General features: G+C 37.3%; 2 protein-coding genes across 2 annotated transcripts in view; both read left to right on the top strand.

Annotated features, from left to right (window-relative positions):
- Positions 1 to 12,636, top strand: part of slc22a23 (solute carrier family 22 member 23) — a 49,974-nt gene extending 37,338 nt beyond the window's left edge. The window contains exons 6-10 of the mRNA XM_067362293.1: positions 1,646 to 1,748; positions 2,455 to 2,690; positions 4,550 to 4,582; positions 5,601 to 5,724; positions 7,200 to 12,636. Coding sequence (XP_067218394.1) covers positions 1,646 to 1,748; positions 2,455 to 2,690; positions 4,550 to 4,582; positions 5,601 to 5,724; positions 7,200 to 8,499 — 1,796 coding nt within the window. The 3' untranslated portion in view covers positions 8,500 to 12,636. The remainder of the gene's footprint in view (positions 1 to 1,645; positions 1,749 to 2,454; positions 2,691 to 4,549; positions 4,583 to 5,600; positions 5,725 to 7,199) is intronic.
- Positions 12,637 to 20,398: 7,762 nt separating this feature from the next.
- On the top strand, positions 20,399 to 25,181 carry tubb2 (tubulin, beta 2A class IIa). Its single transcript, XM_067362302.1, has 4 exons — positions 20,399 to 20,510; positions 20,813 to 20,921; positions 21,464 to 21,574; positions 23,643 to 25,181. Exons 1-4 carry the CDS (start codon positions 20,454 to 20,456, stop codon positions 24,713 to 24,715), a joined length of 1,350 nt encoding a protein of 449 aa, XP_067218403.1. The 5' UTR covers positions 20,399 to 20,453; the 3' UTR covers positions 24,716 to 25,181.
- Positions 25,182 to 25,855: the final 674 nt, after the last annotated feature.

Here is a 25,855-nt window from a genome sequence, read left to right on the forward strand (position 1 = left end):
CTGTATTTATAATGAGCAAAATATGATCAATAACCAGTGAAGCCAACTGTCGCAACTATAATATAATAACAACAATCACCACCAACCACCCGAGAGCGCTCCATTCGACCGAAGCCGACTGCACAGTGTATTCCGCCATCTTAAGTGAGATTCCAATCCGGAGTGAAAATGTTCATTTTGAACTGAAGGGCACTGCGAAAGGCATCGAATATATTTATTAGATACATAACGTGTGTACGTATTTTAAATTAGAAAGTAAGAGTGTAGGGACCCTGAGAGTCGGAACACTCCTTAGGTTTCTTTCTCATTTTTGATAATGCACTGCAAAAGGCTTTTTGATATCCTCAAATTGCAAACCATTAACCACACTTTTTTATTATTTATTTATTTATTTTTATATTTTCAAAGGAAGATTTGTTTTTTATGCAACAGTTTTGTCAAATTTGCCAAGGGAAATGTGATGACTCAGCAGCTTTTCTCATGTTTCTCTAATGTTGTTCAAAACTGGTATGGCTTTTTTTCAGTGGAACACAAAACTGGTTTTGCTAATTGGAATAATATCCCGTTTCAATATTCTGTCAGTCAGAGGCGTCACCGCAGGTGAATGATGCTTGCTCAATCTAAAGTCAACACTGTAGGTTGTGGTTGTGCTGCGGATGGACGGCTGCTGACAATGTAAACACTCAATGAGCCAAAGAGACTATCTGTGACTACCAACAGGAGCAAAAGTCAGCATTACATCACAGTGTATCCTGTTTATTTTCTTAATGCATGGTCATATTTGTGAATGAAGAAACAATCAAGCAGTTTAGATTTTATATACAGTCAAACCAAAAATTATTCTAATAGTTAATATAATAATAATATAATATATAATAGTTCATTTATGTAAGTGAGGATAGCAAAATACAGTAAACTGTGACATATTATGCCCAAAAATTCTTCATACAGTGGACTACCAGTAAAATTACTAAAAATTTGGAACCAAAAATTATTCAGACACTTTGACCTGACCATGTTTTGCTTAAGTGTTATCTGATATATAGTTTCTGACACAGTTTAATAATGAGATCTTGTCATATTTTATTACAATTTTTTTAAACTATAGTGAATAAACTGTAATAATGAATGAAATGTTCAAGGTGTCTGAATAAATTTTGGTTTGACTGTATCGTTTTACATAAGAATACCAAATATAGGCAGATTAAATTGTACATACTTATATGTCCAGCTTTAAATAAAGAGCTGGGTGATAATATAGTTTGATTTTGCAATGAAATAAAAAAAAAAAATCGGGAAGTTGAGATTTGCTGCGAATAACGTTGGATATAATATACTGTAATATATATAACTTTATGTATAGAGCTGTGCAATAAGACATGATGTCTTTGCACACATACAGTGATATAATAAAACATAATGCCTGTATGATGTATTATGCACTACTGCATTTTATATATAAACTCTTTCTCCTGCAGAATGTAAATTTCAGGGTGATAAAAAATGGTTCAAAATTGAATAGGAATATAATTTTTATATGCTAAGGTTTTTATGTGTTTGGAGCATTAGCAGGCAGACAGTGAGGCCGATTACTGGGATTTTGAACAAACCTCATGTTTTTCTTTCTTTTCTACATTGATTTCAGAGATGAACAGAGCCCTGCCAAAACCATCCAAGAAGACGTGCATTGTGAAAATGGTTGGCACAAGGAACCTGTGGAAGAATATAGTTGTGCTCTGCGTCAACTCGTAAATTTCTTTTTATTATGCACCAATCTGAGTCCTTTTGCACTTGTAGTCTAGTGTGAAATAGGATGATTATTAATTATTAAAAACATTCTGCTGCTGTTAAAGGGATAGTCCACCCAAAAAAATAAAATTCTGTCATTTACTCATTCTCATGTCATTTCAAACCCAGACTTTGGTTCGTTTTAATGAAACCTGAGAGATTTCTGTCCTTCCACTGACAGTCCAGGTAACCAAAACTTAGACTATCCAAAAAGGCCATAAAGCTGCTGTATAATGAATCGAGTGGTTTAATGCAAGTCTTGTGAAGATATACGATCACTTTATATGATGAAGATTTAATTTATGATTTTATTCACATATAAACAAACATGTGTGCATCACATACATTTCAGCTTCTATATGTGACGTGCTCCATGTATGTGTGTCGATCATTGTTTAGATGTAAATAAAGCCTAAATTAAATCTGTTCATCATGTTTGTTCTTCACAAGACTTGGATTAAACAGCTTGATTCATCTGGATTCGTTTTACGACCTTTTTGGATCTCTAAGTTACCTGGAAGGGACTGAAACCTCTCAGATTTCATTAAAAATGTATTAAGTTGCATTTTGAAGATGAATGAAAGTGATGACAGAATTTTAATTTTAGGGTGAACTAAACCTTTAAATCTGGCATCAAATAATCCTCTGTGTCTCTCCATCTCTCAGACTCACAGGTTATGGCATACATCACTGCTTTGCACGCAGCATGATGGACCAGGATGTGGAGATGACCACCATGTTCCATAACTTCTATGCCGACTACTACACCATGGCGGGCATCGCCGTGGCTTCATGCGTGGCACTTTGCCCTGCGGTGGGCGTGATGGGCCGGCGTGGAGGACTCCTCATGTTCATGATCATCACAGCCCTGGCGTCCCTCCTTCAGCTGGGCCTGCTAAACTGTGAGAGAACACACTAATAACAAACACTGCCTGAATCGAATTATACACAATCACCGTCATGGGAAACAATGACTACATTTACATGAACATGCAGAAAGCAGCGTTCTGAACCTTCATGTGAACACTTCCAGAGGTAATTGAAAACGCATTTGACCTTTGTGTTCAAACAGCCACAAAAGTCCGTCTACTCTCCGTCTGCTGATCTAATGGAAGCACTCTAGCCAGTCAGGATTTACACTTTGTCGGCTGAAGACCCAAGATTGGTTTGAAGATGACAAATGTACCCAGCACAATGTTCTCTCACCATTCCTGATTTCTGACACACACTCACAGCGTTCGAAATGAAAGTTAATGCTCTCCGTATGTTTTCTGTCATCTCTGGGCACATTCATATGAGCTTATTTTGTCGATTAGATTGAAAGATACTGAAAAAACCCTCCCCCAGTGCTTCCCACACATAGACTTTACTTGGGCGGGCCGCCCAGGTATATTAACGGCCGCCCAAGTATATTTGGAGACACATTTATGCTTTTATTAGTTTTATCCTCTTATACTTTTGTGTCCGCCCAATGTGTTAACTAGTGGAGAATCTCCCCTCGCCCTACGTGTTTCGTACCCAACAGCGCTTCAGACTGCTTCAAAGTGATTCTCAATCAATGAAAATCACAGATTTATGCCAAACGATTGCTAATGAACTCAAGTTGATGAATTATGACCGTCTACTTTATGACCTTTATATAAAATGTTTCAGAAGGTTGTAAGAATCTGAAGGATCAGCCCGCAATTGTGTAGACATTTCAAAATAAAAGTCCCGGTGTATTTCGGGCTTGTTTATAATTAAAAGTCCAAAGTTTTTTTCTTTGGGGCATTATTGGTATTTTAGTTACACAATATATTGTATTTAATTTAATTTAATTTCCATTTAATTCATAGTAAATTATTGTAGTCTCCCCCACAGGAAGAAAAGACTAAGAACATTATTTGACACTTATATATTATTCATTATATAAATTTTACTAGTAAAATCTGTGTCCCATTCACTGAGAGAGACACTATATGACAGCAAGAAGAACATAGGAGAAGGAGAACCTTTTAAATGCTGTAATTTTGCATAATTTACAGTGCATAATAATGCAAAATATTAGTATGTAATTAAATGTAATAGTATGCTATGTAATTAAAATTAATTTCAAAAAATAAAGTACAGCTAAAAATCACACATTATTTGTTGTTTGTCACATGTAGTAGACCATTTTTGTGCCGTGGGTAATAGGAGGATTTTAGTATATTTCAAGTGTATTTCAAACCTGTGGGAAGCACTGCTCCCCTTAAAGAAATCAGGACAGAAGTGTTTGAAATTGGACAAACACCATTAAAACAGACAGGAATGTGTCTTCCTCGTCCACTTGTGATCCGATCGACCGAAACACAACTTAATACCAGGTGTAAACCGAGCCTAAGAGATTAAGAGAGTTTCTGGCGGCCTTGGCCTTCTATAAGCTAAGTTCTTACAGGATCAACAACTAAACTAACGGAGCTTTAGCCGTTTTCTGGTGGAAGCCGCATGTACAGGATAATCAGGTTAAGAGAACATCATTAACACACACTTCAACAGCAGTTTTTTCGCTATTACTGGCTTTCTGCTGTGCATGTAAATATTGTGAATGTATCACAAGCTAAAAATGTTTGCAAGCTTTGTAGATCACATTTTTAACACTTACCTTTGGCATACACTACAAATTATTTTGGGGGGAATTTGAAGCACACTGCTTTGTACACTGAGCTGCAGACCACCTAGTTTCACATTTGTTGTTTTGTTTGTTTATCCCCTGCATGTGCTCCGTCCCTGATGAATGAAGTGTTGGGGAAGTACAGTGTTCAGCTCAATATTGGTAAAGTACAATGCTATTTATGCAATTTTCTCTTTATTTTTTCTCATTCTTCTGATGTTAAAATATCACCTATGCCAGTTTAGTATGCAGAGCAAGACATTTATAGGTTTATTTCACTAAAAAAGTGTAAACATTAGAGACAGTATCTGTGTCTATTCTGATAAAACATCAAATTACAAGAGAAGCTTGTTTTAAGTCTGATCCCTTCAGGTTTCATTTAACAAATATTCCTTGTATAACTAGTAAAATAATATTTTTTTATTATAAGTATAAAATTTCTTTAAATTTCTTTAAATCTCTTCAAATTAAGACAACAATGCTTAATGTTGAGTAACAGGAAACTGCTCTTTTTATTTCTTTATTATTTTCCAGAGGTACTTTGTGTAGAGTTATGTCAGGACAATCATCCACAATCTCAAAAATCTTACATACTTCACCTTCAAACATTGTTCTCAAGAAAAAACATAACAAAACAAGTTATTTTGGTGTGTACATAGTCCACATACCACAGTGTGAAAAATATTTTCATGTATGTTTTGTCTAAGCCACTATCAATTGGCTTGAGTAAATCAGCCAAAGCAATGTAAGATGCATGATTCAAGTTCTCCAGAAAACACCTTTTGTCAAAAAATGCCAGATAATGTTGTCTAAAGTGAAATATACCACATTTCACCAGAGAGTACTTGAGGAGAATGTGAGAACCAAAGTTGAACATTAATTTGACATTGCAACAAGATATTTACACAATACAAAACATGCAATAAAGAGCATGTGCAAGTTTAAACTTGAAAGTATTTGCAAGAAAGCCTTCAAACATCAAAACAATTGTTGGTGCTCTATGCTTAGAAGTGGGCAAAAGATTATCCAGGTAGATATCCTCAAATGCATATCTGTTGAAAACACACATTTCCCATGAGTTATCCATCACTTTTATATTGAGTTGCATATGTGATGTTTCTTTTTGAGGAAAAAATAATGAATGACTCATCATCGTGTCTTTCTCTCTCGCTCCCCACAGAACGCTCAGATACGCTGAAGTACAACTTTTCGGTGGCTTTCTCCATCATTGGCATGTTCTCCTCCCACGCTGTCAGCAACCTAAGCATCTTTTTTTGTGCTGAAATCACCCCTACTGTGATTAGGTGAGCCACGCCACATGGGAGGCTTTGAAGATTATAGTTTTATAAAGAAAAAAATCAAAAATGCTAGAGGTCTTTCTTGTTTAGACCTTCCTGCTTATTAATAATATGCATTTCCCCCATTGATTTTTATGGATATTTTGTTCCAGTTATGTTAGATGACACTTTGGTGGTAAAATGTGATATTGCATAAAAACCCTTTGATGTTTGATTTCAATGGGCCATTTATCAATATTAGTTATTGTGAATATAGTATGCAGTGATACTGCATTTTACACATGGCTGCTTTATCCACCTTATTTTTCCATAATTTATGACACAACACTTCATGTAATTTACTTTATGTAAATTTGCAGCAATCCACGTTTTCACTGTTATAAAAGAGGACAAAATCTCCAGGCTCAAAACAAGCGATACAAGCAATACTTACACGCATGTAAAATAATGTTAAATAATCACCAAACTTTGATATATGTTTTTAGCACATAAATCAAAACTGCCTAACATTGCTGAATGCAATGTCGAACCCATGATCTGTGTTTTGATCATCATTCTGAATCTGGACCTAGTCTTTGCCAAAAACATGATTTTTTTCAGCAATTTTGCTTTTTTGAAACTTAGCCATATTTAAGAGCTGATTTTAAAAAAAGAATGATAGAAGACACACTGCAATCAATAGGACATTTTTTTTGTTTGTTTTCTGTTCTTTCTTTTGATATTTTGCATGTTTAGTTTTTCATTCAACAAAATGAAAGTCATGAAAGTTTTGTGAAAATTATCAGAAATGCTGGCAACTTTTTTAAAAATGCTGGCGGGGAGAGAGTTAAAGGGTTAGTTCATCCAAAAATGAAAATTTCTGTCATTAATTACTCACCCTCATGTCGTTCCACACCTGTAAGTCCTTCATTCATCTTCAGAACACAAATTAAGATATTTTTGATGAAATCTGAGAGGTATCTGATTCCTTCATAGACAGAAATTTAACCACCACTTGTGCAGAAAGGTACTAAAGACATTGTTTCGTCTGCCCGAAACTGAGCTGGCATTCTGACGTAGAAGATATTGTTGAATAAAGTTGTAATTTTTGTTTTGTTTTTGCACACAAGAAGTATTCTCTTCACTTCATAACATTAAGGTTGAACCACTGCAGTCATGTCGACTTTTTTTTAACAATGTCTTTAGTACCTTTCTGGACCTCAAAATGTGCAATGATGTTGCAGCCTATGTGTGGTTCAGAAACCCTCGGATTTCATCAAAAATATATTAATTTGTGTTCTGAAGATGAACGAAAGTCTTACGGGTTTGGAACAACATGAGGGTTGACATGAGAATTTCATTTTTGGGTGAACTAACCCTTTAAAATAATATGGTAAAAAATACCAGTTTGCAATATCAAGCTGTTACAAGATGCCCCCCAATCTTACATGAAAAAATAAGGTGGATAAACCCCTAACCTTGTTGTTTTGTGTGCTGTATAGGGGTGGTGGGCTAGGCCTCGTACTGGCCAGTGCTGGTTTTGGCATGCTGACAGCACCCATCATGGAGCTGCATAACCAGAAAGGCTATTTTCTGCATCATATCATCTTCGCCTGCTGCACTCTTATCTGCATCATTTGCATCCTGCTGCTGCCAGAGACTCGCAATCAACCACTACCAGAAACATTAGCGGATGCAGAAAACTACACTCGCCAACCATTACTGCCACCTCGCAAGCCAGGCGAGCAACGCCTTCTGCTGACCAAGTCTGACAGCCGCGAGTACGCAAGGGTAGGCGACACGCCTCTCCACGAAGCAGCCGCCACTGCTATTTCCACTATGGACTCTACTGCCTCATCCGCCATCGATCTTCACATGCTCATTGACCAGCAAGTGACAGGTCAGGTAGAGCTATTCAATATGAAGACCTTGACTTCTTCCCAAGAGCAAAATGAACTCAAGCAAACCATTGAGGAGTATCCCAAAGCTGCAACCTCTGCCGAGGATCCTCTCCTAGCCTCTATCCCAAACACCTCTACACCAATCGCTATTAGTTCCATTCAGACATCCAAAACAGAATCTCCTCCTGATGTTGTCCTAACTCTTCTGTCGTCTTCCTCCACGGACACTCCTTTTTTCAGCAATCATGTCTTGGATTCCTCTACTTCTCCGTTATCGACAAAGATCCAGACTCCTTTGGAGTCTCCCATAACAGGTGCTGATGATTGCAACATCCAAGTTGAAGCTGCTTTTGCCTCTTCTTCGCCACAGCTTGTCGTCCACCCGACAGTGTCCTCCCCAGTAGACGACGCCATTCCTCTCTGCGCAATAAACCTGTCCGATCTACCACCTACATCCACTGGACAATCACCCAATGACATTCCTCCCTCTTCCTCAATAGACTCTCCTGTTAATCTAGTCACTGATATTCTAGCCCCTTCCCCAACCCAATTGTCATTACCTCCGATATTAGACCCAACTGGTCAAGGTAATGGCACCCCTGCCCAATCCCTCTCTTCACCCATAGATTCCGGCACTCCGTTGTTACACTTAGTTGCTTCACCTATGATGAACTCCATAGATTCTGGCCCATCTTCACCAGCTCTGCTGGAGTCTTTAGGTAATGGTACTACTCCTCATGCCACTGCACCTCATGCCACAAGCACTGACTCTGTTACAGAATCTGGCCACCCCCTCATGGCGGACTTGACCGTTTCCTCGCCTATTGACTCAGGTGTACCTAGAGACGCTGACTTGCACATCACGGAAACCAACACTGCCAGTGGGGAGACGTCTTCATGACGGACACATTCGCTCCACGTGACTTGATGGGCAGCCTTATTATTCTTACTGCTTGTTATCAAGAAGCAGTTCTTGCCGTGAGGGAGGCTCGTTTCAGTCATTGTTAGAAGTATTGTTATTTTCCAGCAGCCATGACCTGAGAATGGCAAAGCAAGGAGAAGGTATAAAAGGATCTGACTGAAAGGGAATGACCAACAGTCAAAGCTCAAAGGGTTTTTAACTCTCCCTTGGTTTCCAAGCCTTCTTACTGTGGTGCCAGTATCTGCTTTTTGGGCAGCTAGATCCAAAATTCCATGCGTTATCATTGAGCTTCTATTATTAAAACACTAAGACCAATAGTGACAAGTTCTTACTTGAGTTACTCAATGTAGTCTAGTGGTTAGGCTTACTCATATCTGCTTGTTTGATCGTAATTAACATTTAGGATCAAATGTGATTTTCTGTAATTAATTGACTGGAGTTAAGTTGCTATATTCAAGTGGGAATACAGCATCGGTGAGGTCCAGTATCAAAGGGAATTTCTCAAAAACCCAACAGTGTAGATTTAATGCTGGGAATGTTTGCCGATGTGTCCTGAAGTGAAAGGCAAATACCTCTATGAATTAGGTGTCAAATAAGCAATGTTCGGAAGTATATGTTGTAAAATAGATACTGCACAGAGACTGCTCAATGGTATGATTTATTGAGCTAATATGTTTTAATCACTGATTCTGGTGGGGAAAAAAAATAATTTTGAGGAATACAGATGATACTTCATGGCTGTGTAACACTGTCTAAGCGACCTACAATACACAAAATCAAGTGTATGCAACAGACTTATTGTGAATGTGAACAATTTTGTAATTTATGCTATTGTGGTACTGATGTACAGTGGTACTGACTGCTTTACTTTAAAAAAAAAAAAAAAGAAAAAGATTTTAGGTTATATTGTCTGTATCAATGAGTGTACGCCCATTGGTATTTTGTTACCATGTCTGTGTAAATGTATGTGGCACTTTATCGTTCACAATGACAAAAAAAGCATGTGAACATCTAAAATGAAACTTTCAATGAATGATTTCAAAGTAAGAAGAACAAATATGAATTTTTGAGGAATGAGTACAATTGCCATCTTTCATTTGTGGTCACTTTATAATCACAGCAATAATATATTTACAATATGTGACCCGTACTATGCCAGGAGTTTAAAACATTTCAATTTTATTTTCAAATTGTTTTATATCCTTAATCACAGTAAAGAGAACTAATTTTAATTTTTTAATGTCTGAAATTGTCCCCTAAAATTGGGGTGGGTGTGTTTATTCGTAAGTTTGGCGATAGTTGGTCGTGATCAAGGCTAAAACCATTCAAAGAAACTTTCACGGAGCTAAACCTGTTCTTGGCACAAAATGTAACATTACTTTGGATTTCTTGGGAAAAATGATTTCCAGTGATATTTTGAATCAATCCAGCTAACGTTTAGTTTCTTTTTATCTTCAATAAAAAGTATTATGGCCCTACAGTATGTAAAATTTTTTAAAAAGTTTTTGATTATTTGTTACTTTAAATGATGTCTTTTGTATTTTGTTATTTCAAGGACAGGGGCATTTTCTTCTCAAATATATCATGGCCTTCTTCTATCTGGTGACGTCCTTTAGCTTTTACTACTGTATTCTCATTTAGCTTTTCAGGATATCTTGTTACATTTGATATGTCCGCATATGACTGAGCATGTTACGACGGTCTCCAAAATCTCAAAAGAAACATCACACTTTTCCATTTTCCATTTGCAATGTGACTTGTTAGCGTGATTGATTTCAAACAGTTTAGACAAATATCAAAGACTCACATTTTTAAAAGTAAAAATCCCTACCGTTCAGTCATTCAACCTAATTTCCTAGCCAATAATTTTTTGAGAAAAATACATTACATAAGTGTGCAAATACTGAAGTGAACGCTTGGTCAGTGCATGAGTAACTGAGTTAATCTGTCCTCCACCACACAGCTCACTATTTGACACTCCACCAAACATTGAGTTTTTCATTAGGGTCAAATCGGATCACAAACAACATTTTTCCTTTAAACAATTTATATGCCTTAGTTCAAAGCCCAACACAACGCCGTGTGTCCACAAAAACTGCTGAAAACGCCTATCTGTGAACGCTTGAGAGCTTTTTCAGTTGAGACGCTTTGCATGCTATGATATGGAATATCTGGGGAAGTGTTACTAGTATATAATTTCATAAATAGGTTTTTTCTGTACTGTTTTTATATAAAAGAATGTCGATACAATGTAAAATATTTGCTCTGGCTCTTGTTTTAAATGATTTTGTTCCGCCCTGATAGCACACATACATCTCAGAGACGTCTATTTAATGTGCATGTTTACATCTGGAAGACGTATTTTTTTGTGTATCTGCAATACATCTATAGGACGTTTTCTGTCAGATGTCAAATAGATGTCTAGAAGATGTCTTTAAGATGTTTATGATTTAGAATGTATGTAAAGCTGATATCTTAAAGACGTCTATCAGATGTTTGTAAACAGCAGATGCTTCTTGCAGACATACGTGTGCTATCTGGATGTTGTTGTCCTGATAGCACACAAACATCTCGGAGACGTTTATTTGATGCGTTTTCACATCTGGAAGATGTATTTTTTAGAGTGTTTGCTCATCTGCAATACATCTATAGGACGTTTCCTGTCAGATGTCAAATAGAAGTTTAGATAATGTCTTTAAGATGTTTGGGATTTAGAATGTATGTAAAACTAACATCTTAAAGACGCTTTCCAGATGAATTGATCTTTAACAGATGGTTGGTCGTGTTGTATTTGTCCCGCTTTTTCTCCACTGTGATTGGACGGCTGGGTACAAAGTAACAGTGTTGAGCACTGCATTTTACCCAGAAAGTCCAGTTAAACATTCTTCAATTCAAGGCGACAGGTAAAAAAACGCAGAGCGAGTCTCAGTGCTTTGTTAAGCCCCGGTTATACTTTCTGTGTGCGCTAGGGTTCGCGTGATGTAAAAATCATCATGGAGTGTGTACGCGGAGGCTCTTTACAGACATCTGCGTGCATCCCATTTTTTTGTAAGCTACAAAAGCACCAACTGCGCATGCACTGGAAAAACAACGAATTTGAAGAGAGGCTGTGTGAAGAAGACTGTTGCTAAAACAATATGAAGACAGATGTGCAATAATAATGATGTGCAATAGTCCGTTTGTTTACTGTTCAAGTCGATGTACTGCGCATGTGTGGAAGACGTCTGCCGAGCGGACCCTAGCATACACTTTCAGTAGTATAAATGCAAGCAGTCCGCGTCCGTGCTGTCTGTGTATGCATCTGGAGTGGAGTATAACCAGGTCTTTACGCTCTTGGCGCTCCCATTGAAAACAATTGGAAAAATACGCTAGCCTCGGAAAAAAACGTTTGGTGGACACACGGCTTAAGAATACACTTAAGAAAGCTATAGTGTGACGATCCTCACATAGTCAAGACTCATTAACATTACACACACAGAAGTCACCCCAATAAGAACAATATTCCTTCGCTGCGTCCCAATTCAGAGGCTGTATCTCTTGAAGATCAGACTTGAAGATTGATAATAAACATTATATTCCTTCACGGACTAGGAAAAGAAGGCCACATTTGAAGGAGCTTTTGAAATGGGACAGCCTTTGGCGTTGCGCCACTGTCATGCATTCAACCTTTTAATGCAGCCTCTGAATTGGGAAGCACAACTTGTTTTCAAGTAACACCACTTGACATGCTAAACTTACATGCATAGCATGTGAAGGTTGGATGTCAATGGGGAAAAAAGTGCAGTGTTTAACGCTAAATTGCTGGGGTACTGTATACTTCACATTGGCGAATCAACCACTATATCATATATGAACCACATCAAATTTAGTAATTTTTTTGTAACCTCTTTCAGATTTTATAACTAACTGTGGTAAAGCCAAAATATGGTGGTAAGCTCTTCTGCACACCAGATCTGTCCGCTGTGACTTGGCCTGATCTAGAAAACTGAATATTAACTAGTCAATGCAAACTCTTCCAAATTCTAATTTGTGATATTTTGAGTATATACCTCGTTGACAAGGGTATTTAATACAGGTATTCCCTCAGAATGTACGCTCCGCTCCAAGAGCAGTGGCAAGAGGATGAATGTCAAAAAAATTGATTGTTTTGAGTTTCATGTACATTTTGTTAACATACATAATGCATTTGTATATAAAGTTGTATGTGTCGTAATATACTTTATTGAATAAAATATATTTGTTGAGATATTTGATTTACTGATGGATGTGTAAATATGTTGGCTGATAAAATAGTTTACAGAAACCTAAGTTAAGCCTATGATAGAGTTTCCCTGTAATACAGAATAATCAGTCAGCAGTTTGTTCTGTAAGGGACCAGGTTTCTGCATTTTATATTTACTGCATTTGAATCAGATTTGTATACAAGTTTCAGTGGTAAAATGAAGCAGAGTTAAAGTTAATGAGATAATTAAGCAATTAATAAGGCTGTGACTGAAGTCAGTTGTAGTTCTTGTGTTTCTTTTTTCTTCAGTGATTCTGCTTGTTAAATTGAGCTGAGACATGATTACAGAGGGTTTTTTCACAGCCTACCTGACTGAAAGGCCTCATTAATATGCAAGTCATTTCAGGTCATTAATATGCGATTCTTTTGTCTTCTCAGGTGTAAATGGCCCATTATTCATGATGATTCACGCCTCCACGCATACTGTGTTTCTGGACAAAAAGTGTCTTACAAAAACTAAATCAATATATTGTTTTATACACTGTAAAAAGTAATACCTAGATCTAACTTATAAAAAGTGAGGCAAGTGGCTGCATTGGATGTTTTAAGTTGAATCAACTTGCAGCCTTTTTTAAGTATAATAAACACTGTAACATTACTTAATACAAACACAACAAAATTAAGTTGAGTTAACTAATAGTACTAGTAATACTCAGTTGAATAAACCTACTTTTATTGGTACAGGTCACTTATTTATGGGTTGCTACAAGTTACCTGTACTCATTTTAATTAGGTTTTATTAACTTAATGTTCTTAGTGAAATTAACTTAATCATATGTGAAAAACATTTTAATTGAGTCCTGGCTATAACCTCAGAAAAGAAATCTAAATGTCTATATTCTAAGCACTACAGTGAATAAATTTACATAAACAGACTTTGTCAATAACAATTACAAATTCAACTGAAGAAGAAAAAGATGGGAAGATAGATTGAAGATAATAACATTTATTCAATGTCAACCAGTGATTTTTTTTACAGTGACTACAAAACAGCCAATAAATGTGGCCGTACATGTACACAATAATATAAAACAAACACTGTATAAGTGTATTTTCAACCTGTTCTGAACAGTAAAGTGAAATATCCAAACTGCCCAATCTACAATGTTTAGATGAAGGTAAATGTGAGCCATAACATCACATTGTATCACACTGGAACTGCAATGTCAAAAAGGATTACAGTGTTTCTATATTTTGAACAACTAGTCTTAAGGTCAAAAACAAACAAAAATCAAAAGTACTGGTAAAAGTTGATATTTGGTAAGCTCAACTACCAAAGTGATTGCATTTTTAAATTATGGCAAACAATTCCATATGCCATTAATAAATCATCTAAAACAACTTGGTGAGGACATTTGCATACTTGGATGATGGCTTAGGATGCATGGGGTCCAATCCCACAAAGAGCCTCTGATATACAGTATCTCAAAAGTGTTCACCAGTTTTGAGGGAAACATGAGGTCGAGGGCATAGGTATGTCCAAACAGGAGGCAGCATGCTTTCGACAGATTTGGCACCTCTGGCCACGGGCTGTCCTTCCTTCTATGATAATCCCAATCGTTTTGGGCTGATGGCACATGTAAATTTTCAGTGAGCAACTGCCAAGCTCAGCGTGCACCTCTGTTTCATCATGACTCTATTGGTGGAGACAAAAAAGAATCAAGAGTTTGGTCAGACAAACAGGTAATGAGATGAATATAGCAGACAGGTAGAAGACAGAGAAGACACAAAGTCAAAATTGTACTTTTGTTGCTAAAGGTGGTGGATACTAGATGGACACTGTGGCTAGAGCATGTGACCAGAGTGAAGTCTACCATGACAATGCCATAGTGTGGGTACTAAACTATCATGATCTACTGTAGCATGAGTGTTGTCTTTTTCTGGTTCAAAGGATGCATTACAATAAAACAATGCAATTGTCCTTGCCTGTACCCGATTGGTCATCACATAACTGTTTATTAAGCTACAGAGTTTAAATATCTTTCAAGAGCAAACATAATAACCCCATATCATCTCAATATTAATACATACAGACAGAAAAATAGACAAGTAGCTTTAAGCCCAATACATACGTGGTGGACACTGATGTGGTCTTCCTGTCTCTCCCCCATGTACTCAATCAGGCATCTCAGGACCACTTCTCTCCTTTTCTCCACAGAGGCATATGGTTCATGTCAAAAAGTACACTTTGATGATGTTGCCTTAAAAAGATGACAAAACAACATATTATTTTTACATTCAGTCTGGCATTGTTTATCAAGCAAACTGCCTCAAAGAAACACTGGTTGGTAATAAGAAACTGCTCTATTTGGTGATTTTTACCGTTTTTGTTTTTTTTTTGTGGGGAGAAGGAGACGATCATAGATGATCATATCTGCCTGGTAGGTACATAAAAACATCTTCAGAAATGTAATTGTATGGAGCCCAGACTATTGTTTGCAATTTTGCCTATGTTTTACTTACCTGGGAATAGTTATAGCTGTAATTGTATTTATTCTGAAGTTTTCTTACCTGGATGTGAAGCTTGAAGACCTCAGGTAACAAAAGTGCTTTGGTATCTAAAGACCAGGAAAATGCATGTTAGAATAAGGTTAAGGTAAATGTAACTTATTTAAGAAATAGGTTAGAAATTAATTGTTATTAATTGACTATGCAGCATAAAAAATATCTAAAATCAGACGACTATCTGTTGCTGATAACACGATCACCCCACAACAGCGGCATTCCCCCACCAGAGACTGTGTTGTTAAAAGTGCTGTAGTCATTTCTACTATGTGTTTTAAGGCTACTTTGGCTTTAATTTTACAAATAATATATCTTTTAATCATTAGTTAGCGTTAACTTAAACTAATATTTGACAAATGATAAGGTAAAAGTAGAAAAAAAAAAACTAGGAAAAAAAACATGTTAATATTAGTACTACTATAGTAGCTAACTAACGATTAAAATATATATTATTGGTAAAATTAAAGCCAAAGTAGACTTAAAACACATAGTAGGCATGACTACAGCACTTATTTAATTTCATATTAACAACACAGTCTCAACTGCCGTTGTCTGCCGATCGTTGCCTACAAGACCACACTGTTTAGCACTGTGCAGCCATCTTAACATGCCATGTACGTGTGCAGGATAGCCAGCTATACAGTACAATTTGCAAACCTAACCTCAGCTCCCTAGTGGAGTAATCAACAATCAACATCAACAATAATTCGGCTAAATTTGCTCAACTTACCGTGTTATCAGTCCCTGAAATTCAGATCCGCTGCAGCAAACAAACAGTTGAAGTGCCGAGAAAGATGCTGCATCTGCCTGGGAGTCCCGCGCCAGTGAAAAACGGATAATGCCAACTTAAAAAATTTAAAATATTTATGTTTGATGAACACACCTGCCACACCGACAGCTGCTCTAATAAATTGTGTTATGTCAACTCACTTTTTTAACATTTCTTGTACACAACAACCATATACAAATAACTACTCAAATAAATTGCAATAATTTTATATAAAATATATTGTTATATAAAAACTGAGGTATTTTAAGTAATGAGGAAGTATATTGATACTTTTTAGTATAAAACAAATAAAATAAACTAGATTACAACTATTTAAAGTATATAAAACCTACTTTGTGGGTGTAGCACTTTTTACAGTGTATGAAGGAGTAGTCAGCATAATGTTTACATAATTCTGAAGTAAAAACTCTAGTCTACAAACTCCAATAACCAGAAGTCTTGTGAATACAGATTTAATATATATTTTTTGGCTTTATTTCAGTGACTTAAGTTTTTTGTTTTTTCAATAACCACGCATAAACGTTATTCCTTCAAAAACACAAACATGTACATACATGTTCCTCACATATTATTGTAGCATAGTTTGTGCTGAATACAGTGTAATGACACTTGTGTTATAATGTGTTTATGAACAACTGAAAAAAGCACAGATGTCAGGGCATGTCAAAACTTCTCCTGGCCCCAAATCAGCCTCAGACTCCAGAGGGTTAATTAATTGCTTACAACAAATGCAACATTCATTTGCAGCGGTGGGCATAAAGTGTATTTAAAATAAATATAAAAAATACCTCAGTTGAAATGTATCAAAATACCAAATACTGTTGAAGAAAATACAAATACTGTATTTTGAAAATACACCAAATACATGTGAAATTGGCCAGTGAAGTATCACTATTAGGATGAAATCTATCTGGATCTATTCTGAATGCATAGAACATTTTGGTGTGTACAACTGCTTAGAAACTTTTGTTTTCATTTCACCTACCTCTACCACCAACTTCTTAAAGACTGAGTTTCTGGCCAGGTTAAAACTGCAGCCTATGACTTGTGGTAAACGCTACTAAATAAAAAAATTTAAAACTGTGGGAACCTTTCCTGCTGTCTAGCAAGGAGTAGCCTTGGGTGATATGGCCAAAATCATATCATGATATGACTAGTTTTCACAGTATGATATAGGTTTTGCCATGGCTTTGGACAGCGATTTGCAGGGAGGGTGGGATTGTATGCTTTCAATGCTAGCAGGCTAAAGTTAGCATTTCCCAGATCACCTACTGCACCTTAAAAAAATGAGTGTCAAGTTTTTCAGGTAGGTCTACAGTACAGAAGAAATACAGAAATTTAATAAAGGAATCAGATGTAAAATATAACTGTCTTCACTGTATGAATTAAATACACAATGATATTTATTAAAGCTACAAAAGTGATTCAGTCAAGAGCAGTGAGTGATTTTCTCTGACTTTTGTAGTTTAATTAACATTAATGGCACACACAGCAGCAGGATTATTAGGATGCTGTCACTTTAAGAGCTTATGCACAGACCCATTATACTGAAACATCCGGTTCTCGTTTAATTTCACTCAAGATATAAACCTACTGATATCTTTTGTGTTTATTCACATACAGAAAGCTGCCTGTCAGTGTGCGAATTCTGAATACGAGTTCTCTTTTCACTTTTTCATAACTCTTTTTAACATCTTTATTACTCATTTATTACTTATTTGTCCATGTTTCATCTTTCTAATGTGTCAATAACTCATGTCCACTAAAAGCTGCACAGATGTATTTGCATATATATAAACAATATAAAAAAAGTTAAATCAATTCACACATTATATCATCGTCACAATATATATCATCATATCACCTAGTCCTAACAAGCAGCAATGCTTAAACACATTTGACTGATTAACTATCAAGACTGACTGAAGACAAATGTTTAATTTTAACCTTATCAACAAGTAGATTCGACCATGACATCCTCAATTTATCTTATTCCTTATTAATGCAGAAAATCCGCTCTTACCTTCATCTACACCTGGTTTAGTGAACTGCTCATCACACTGAGCTTAACTCGTGTTTAAGGCCTGTTGTATGATCTGGGTTAAGCAAAGTTTCACAGTTGTAATTTTGAAAGGGACCACAAATTGCAGTACTAGAATGCCAGAATGTAGAAAGTGAGTCATGTAGGCGACAAACAATCAAAAATAAACCTTGCCTCAGCATCTCAGGGAAACAGTGACAATTCAACCGATAGATAAGCAGTCTAAACACGCTTGTTGAATGCTGTACATGTCCAGTTAATTTACAAAGCGTTTGTCAGTCAGGGCTGTGACCACCATAAAGAGGACAATTCTTCCTCTAATAAATGCTAATCTATCACTTTGCCCCACTTGTTCCATGAAACCCAGTAGCTGTCGTTGGCACCTTCACAACTCAGACATCATGAAGAAATATAAATGCTCTCACAGAACAGTGATAATTATATATATGTTGTTATGTATGTGTTTATAGTGTTCTGTGGAATGCATACTGTCACAGCCCACATGAAATAATACTATAGTAATTTATAGTAAATACTACTGTTTTGGAACCATACTATAGTAAATTGTAGTAGTATACTGTATATATTATAGTATTTACAACATGAATGCTACAGCATACTGTGGTATTAACTATAGTGAACTGATAAACTGTAATAAATACTGTAGCATAGCCTACTTTAGTTTTTATTACAGTAAACTAGTGTATTGTCATATATATATATATATATATATATATATATATATATATATATATATATATATATATATATATATACCCTAATATACAGAAAACTTAGTACAGTATTGGGTAATTTGTTTATATTACTATAGTTGTTATAATACCACATCAAATTAATTCAAGGACTTTACTATAGTGTAGTTCAAAAACACTATAGTATTTACTATAAATTACTATAGTAGGCCACTGACAGCATAATTATTTACAAAGTCATTTTAGTCATTTGAATTTCATTTCAAGAACAAAACTGGTTTATTTTGGTTTGATTTGCATGTTAAGTTAAACAGTGATTCAGCAGGTCTTGTTTCAGTTTATAGCTATAGCTATAACATGCAAATTTTTCATCTGAATTTAATAATATAGCACAGAAGTCAAAAATGAGAATGATATACGACAATAATATATATTTTATGGACCATTTTCACATTTCCAGGGTTCTCGGAAATGAAGTCATCATAGCTGGGAAACAACAGCAAATCTATAATTGTTGTAGCCCCATTTGCTCCAATAGCAATAAGAAAAATCCATGATAACGTTTCCATGACTTTCCAAAGGGGGGAAAGAAATATCGAGATTGATTACAGCAGTCAGAACAAAGGTCAAAACGTGTTAAAATATTATTTAATTTTGTTCACATTAAAGCTAGTAGCACATTAGCTAGTAGCCTACCACAGGTTTTTATTATATTTTTCCATGTTTAAAATATCCTTTTATTTCATCACACACACACACAAATGCTCTTAAACAATGTGAAATGTGGATAATGGATAAATAACTTCTTTAGAGCAATCGATTTAAACCCTTACTCAAGATATTAGAAAAATCACTAAAGGGGAGCATTGCTAATGTTAGCTTGCTAGCCTACCAGTTTTTATTTGTTTTCATGTTTTAATTTTTCATGTTTATTTCCTTTCATTTCATCGCAAAAAAAATGCTATTAAACATATTCTGAAATGTGGTGGTTTGATTTTTTGAGCAATGGATAAATATCTTCTGTTGATTTAGGCCTTGCTCAGAATATTAAAAAAATCACTAAAGGAGTTGGTTTCAATAAGATGGGCCTCCGCGTGTCTATAAGCGTGTCATAGTCAAGTGATTAAAGTTATAATTAAAAAAATAAATAAAAAAAAGTTTATTTCTTTCTTTATTTGGGTGTCTGGATCTGGTCTGCACACTAGTTATAGTCACTATATAGAGTCTCGCTGCCCTCTGCAGGAAAGAACTGGGAGTAAACAAATAAATATTCGTTTTGACTGTGGACTAGTAACAAAACTAGGATTACAACTAATTTTTACATGAAATTATTCAATATTATGTGAAAGGTGTGTGTGCTTTACGGCTTCGCGTTTTGTCGTAAACGTTGACTCAGCACTTTGAGCGCTCGAGCGCGTCACCGGTGGGTGTGACTGAAGGACACGCGCTGCTGCAGCACTTCCACTGCATCAAACCCGCGCCTCGTGATTGGCTGAGGGCGAGTGAGCTGGAGCTGACTGAGAAGATCTCTGATCGAGAAGCAGAGCCGCATCAGCTGCAGTCACAGACACAACGCATCCTTTCAGCATCACAGACGGTACAATGAGGGAAATTGTACATATCCAAGCCGGACAGTGCGGCAACCAGATTGGTGCCAAGGTAAGATTATATTTAATTATATCTCACAGTTTTTCGTAAATGTTTAGAATTTTTACTTTCTATTGCAAAAGAAAGAATTAAAAGAAAGGAAAATATGGGTTATAACTCACTGCTATTTGCAAGAAAATGCTGAGGGTGATTGTGTTTTATGATCATCCGTCATGGATGGGTGTGGTGAGGGTCTGCAGTGGCTCCTGTGCGGATCAATGCATCACACTGCAGTGTGCGTCATTTAATAACTTAGCAAATATGGATGGACATGTATTCAGAATTAAACCTACATTAACATTTGTGCGTTTCAGTTTTGGGAGGTGATCAGTGATGAACATGGGATTGATCCCACTGGCAGTTATCAAGGTGACAGTGAACTGCAGCTGGAGAGGATAAGTGTTTATTACAATGAGGCATCTGGTAAGTCAGCTTTGGCTCGATCTGATATTTTTGCATTGAGTATTTTGATGTGCATATCAGTTTTTGATTATATATACCGTGCATTTATTAGGTCACGGGGTCCAGATGGTCAGTTATGTCCCCATAGACTGCAGCTGTCGGTTATTGACTATTTCAGAGGCCCGTCTGACCTCATTCTTATAGGCTACATTACAGATTTTCAGTCAAATATAACCCAGTTGCATTATTTATATATTGTGGGGTATTAGCACAGTCATTCAACAATACCCAGATGTGTCTTTGTGGTTCTGGGGAAAAGAGTATGTCTGTAGCTGCTGTTGTCATCAGAAGGGTGGAGCAGGGTAGTGAAGATGGATGACGATGCACTTATTCACGAGGGTCAGCATTTACGATACGGACATGATGTTATAAAAATGAATGCATTAATTGCATTCATTGTATATTCTATTTCATTGTTTTAAGGTTGAATTATTTATATTTATTTATTTATTTTGTATGTTCCAACCTTTGCATGTTTACACCAAACCTATTTTATTCCACAGGAAACAAATATGTCCCTCGTGCCATCCTGGTGGACCTGGAGCCTGGCACTATGGACTCGGTCCGCTCTGGCCCATTTGGACAGATCTTCAGGCCAGATAATTTTGTGTTTGGTATGTTTATCACAAATTAAATTTTTTCCACAGCTTTTCCATTGTCTAGCATATAAAATCTGTGAAATTACGAGATTCTAACGTTGCTTATTTTAAAACAGAATACAGTACTCTTTTTTTTTTTTTTTACAAAACCAAAAATAAAGTGGGACTGAAGATGCTAAGCTCCAAAACAGCACCATAAAAACAGCCAATACTATTCATGTGCAATATTTCACGTCTTCTAAAGTTATAGAACAGGTCTAAATCTATAGAAACAGACTGTAATTTGCTTGTTATTTACTGAAAATCTTCCCCTCTGCCATACTTCTCAATCCACAATCATGCTTGCATTCAATTCAAATATACTGCACATGCATAACAAAAAAAAAAAAAATATATATTATTTCACTGCTGTTTGCATGAAACATGATTTTTCTGTCCATGTGAAGACCAACAGCATGTCCTGCTGATTAAATGCTCAAACTGTGCATGCATTGAAATGTCAATTAAGAATACTTTTAAAGGCTTAAGGCCTAGATACACCAAGCAAAATTTAAGAATGAATGGGTATGATGCATTTTGAACTAAATCTGGACAAAACAAAGTCATTTTTAAGTTTGTAACCACTTGACAGCACAAATTTTTTCAAAAAAATTCACAACGACAACATCTTCGAACTGCATGCAGTTGGGTCCATGCCGATTACATTATACTTGGGTGGGGCTTGAGGCTCCTCCCTCTATTTTGACGTGAATCTCCAGTTCAGGTTCTACAAGAACATGAACACACTGAGCAGCTGCTTCATAGCTGAATGTGTTTGCAATTTTAACTGAAAATCTGATTGCTGATAATGAAGAAATTTGCGAGTGGCAGTGTTTTTTTAGTCCTGTCTAATTCTTAAGCTGATTTGAAGCAATAGAGCGATATAAAAATAAACATTCATGGATACCTCTGCAATTCGACAGTCCATTCATGTTGTCATGTTTATTTTTTGAGAAATTAGCACGCAGCGTATATTTACGTTCGTCCAAACTCTTGTTCCCAGCAGCATTTGCAACCAGTACATCGCTGGCCATGCATTTCGAATTTCTTGTTTTACCCCTGAGCGAAAAATAAAACAGAACTTTGGCATTAGTATAAAAGGTCCTCGACATCTCTTCTCTGTTGATGAGGGCGGGGCAACCTGTCACTCACATGAGATTGACCAATAGCAAACCACAACCATCCAATCAATTCCCTATGGACAAAATCAAGCCCCACCCTACATTTGTTCTTGTTCCAGAAGCCATTTCACTCGGATATACACAATTTATTAGTGTATATTAGTAACGTTTGGCATCTGATAGAGTATTTGGAACCATGAAATGGTGACGCAAATGGTGAGCAGTTTGGGAAGAAAAGACTATTGCACCTTCCATTTTATGCTGACTTTAAACAGGAATATATAGGGGGAAACTGTGATCTAAATAGTGACCTACATCTATTCCTCACACAGCTGTATCATGTTGTATGGCAGAGGTTCTCAACATTAGTCCACTTTCCTACAGAGTTTAGCTCCACCCCTGATCGAACTCAGTTGTTTGTAGCTTTCTAGTAATCCTGAAGACCTTGATTAGCTTGTTAAGGTGAGTTTGATTAGGGTTGGAACCAAGATCTGCCTTAAAGTGGACCTCAAGGGCCAAAGTAAAGAACACTTATTATATGGCAGGGATGGACAACTCCGGTCCTGGAGGGCCTAATCAAACACACCTGAAACAGCTAATCAAGGTCTTTAGGATTAGTAGAAAGTTATAGGCAAGTGAGTTTTTATCAGGGATGGAGATAAACTCTGCAAGACACTGGCCCTCCAGGACCGGAGTTGTCCATCACTGTTATATGGACTACTTTTATGGTGCCGTTTTTGTCATAGCTCAGCAGCCCATCCTATAGATCATAAGTCGTTCAGTTTTAGAACAACATGAGGGCAAGTGAATGATGACAATTCATTTTTGGTTCAGCTAACCCTTTAATTCAAATCCTTGAAGTCAATTAATCAGTGTTTTTAATTTTATCAAGTTTAAACTGGGACACATGGGCTTTCTTTCAGGTCAAAGCGGAGCTGGGAACAATTGGGCCAAAGGCCACTACACAGAGGGAGCAGAGCTGGTGGACTCAGTGCTGGATGTGGTTAGGAAGGAGTCCGAGAACTGCGACTGCCTGCAGGGCTTCCAGCTCACACACTCCCTGGGCGGAGGCACCGGGTCTGGTATGGGCACTCTCCTCATTAGCAAGATCCGTGAGGAGTACCCTGACCGGATCATGAACACTTTCAGTGTCATGCCTTCACCCAAAGTGTCAGACACAGTGGTGGAGCCCTACAATGCTACACTCTCTGTGCATCAACTGGTGGAGAACACAGACGAGACCTTCTGCATTGACAACGAAGCACTCTACGACATCTGCTTTCGCACACTCAAACTTACCACTCCTACTTACGGCGACCTGAACCACCTTGTTTCGGCAACCATGAGTGGAGTCACCACCTGCCTGCGATTCCCGGGCCAACTTAACGCCGACCTGCGCAAGCTGGCAGTCAACATGGTGCCATTCCCTCGCCTCCACTTCTTCATGCCTGGCTTTGCACCTCTGACAAGTCGTGGAAGCCAGCAGTACCGTGCCCTTTCAGTGCCAGAGCTAACGCAGCAGATGTTTGATGCCAAGAACATGATGGCAGCCTGCGACCCACGCCACGGCCGCTACCTCACCGTGGCAGCCATCTTCCGTGGCCGCATGTCCATGAAGGAGGTGGATGAGCAGATGCTGAGTGTTCAGAACAAGAACAGTAGCTATTTCGTGGAATGGATCCCAAACAACGTCAAGACCGCAGTCTGCGACATCCCACCACGTGGGCTCAAAATGTCTGCCACATTCATCGGCAACAGCACAGCCATTCAAGAGCTGTTCCGCAGGATTTCAGAGCAGTTCACCGCCATGTTCAGACGCAAGGCTTTCCTGCACTGGTACACTGGCGAGGGAATGGATGAGATGGAGTTCACAGAGGCAGAGAGCAATATGAATGACCTGGTCTCTGAGTATCAGCAGTACCAAGACGCCACTGCTGATGAAGTGGGCGAGTATGAGGAGGACGATCTTGAAGATGAGGAAGACGTTCGCCATTGAGACAGCTCCCCAGAAAGCCAAGTGAATGATGTCCAGCACCCGTCTCTGGACGTAATGGGTGGAACTTGATCTAGTCCAGCTTCACCTCTATGGAGGTTAACCTAATTGAGTTTAGGGAGTGGCTGGACCTTCCAAGCTTGACCCATTGTGTCCCAAGAGGGGGATCTGGATGTCAAGCAACACCCATTAGCTTTGCGGTGAGCAGCCTCTCCAAAAAGCTGACCGCTATGTAGTTTACCATGTAGTTTTCAAAACCATTGCATTTAGTTTATCTGAAAATTTCCATAGCAATGCGAACAGTGCCGCTACATTATAATTCGAAAGGTGCTATTGTGTTTAATTGATGTTCAGAAAAGATACGAGTGAACAGTCATTCAGTGAACAGCGATCAGTCCATCTTGGGTACACTTACGATATGTTTTGTAACATATGCTTCAAACTGCAGTTGCCATGTAAAAAAATTAAAGTGGTCACTAATATACATTACTCAGTCTCTTGTCAATAATGGTTCAATTCAAGTTACACATACATTCATTGTTCAAATAAGAAAGAAAGAATTGGTTTTACCAGTTTACCCAGAGAAAACACACAGTCACAACAAACCCCTTAAGCCAGGGGTGTCCAATCCTGCTCCTGGAGGACCACTTTCCTTCAACGTTTAGCTCCAACTCACCTACCTGGAAGCTTCTAGTGATCCTGAAAACCTTGATTAGCTGGTTCAGGTGTATTTGATTGGGGGGTACACCTAAACTTTGCTGGAAGGTGGCTCTTTAGGAGCAGGATTGGACACCACTGTCTTAAGGCAAAAAAAGACCTTAGTATACAAGTATACTTAGTTGGATTCCCCTAAATCAGGGGTGTCAAACTCCAGCCCCACAGGATTTAGTTCCAACCCTTCTTCAACACACTTACATAAGCCTGAAATACATGATTAGCTGGATCAGGTGTGTTTAGTTAATAATTATAATAATTTGTTACATTTATATAGCACTTTACATATGGAAGGGGGAAATCTCCTAAACCACAACCAATGTGCAGCATCCACCTGGATGATGCAACGGCAGCCATATTGCAGAAGAACCAGCTTATTGGTGGACAGGAGACTGTGATGAACACCCTGTTGGCCTCACTTACACCTCT

The sequence above is a fragment of the Chanodichthys erythropterus genome, chromosome 16, assembly GCF_024489055.1.
Source record: "Chanodichthys erythropterus isolate Z2021 chromosome 16, ASM2448905v1, whole genome shotgun sequence".
Lineage (NCBI taxonomy): Eukaryota > Metazoa > Chordata > Actinopteri > Cypriniformes > Xenocyprididae > Chanodichthys > Chanodichthys erythropterus.

Excerpts from the sequence above, each read along its gene's own strand:
- tubb2 (XM_067362302.1), top strand. The coding sequence starts at position 20,454 with ATGAGGGAAATTGTACATATCCAAGCCGGACAGTGCGGCAACCAGATT. Across the intron at positions 20,511-20,812 it reads GCAACCAGATTGGTGCCAAG|TTTTGGGAGGTGATCAGTGA; the intron begins GTAAGATTATAT and ends TGTGCGTTTCAG. Across the intron at positions 20,922-21,463 it reads TTATTACAATGAGGCATCTG|GAAACAAATATGTCCCTCGT; the intron begins GTAAGTCAGCTT and ends TTTATTCCACAG.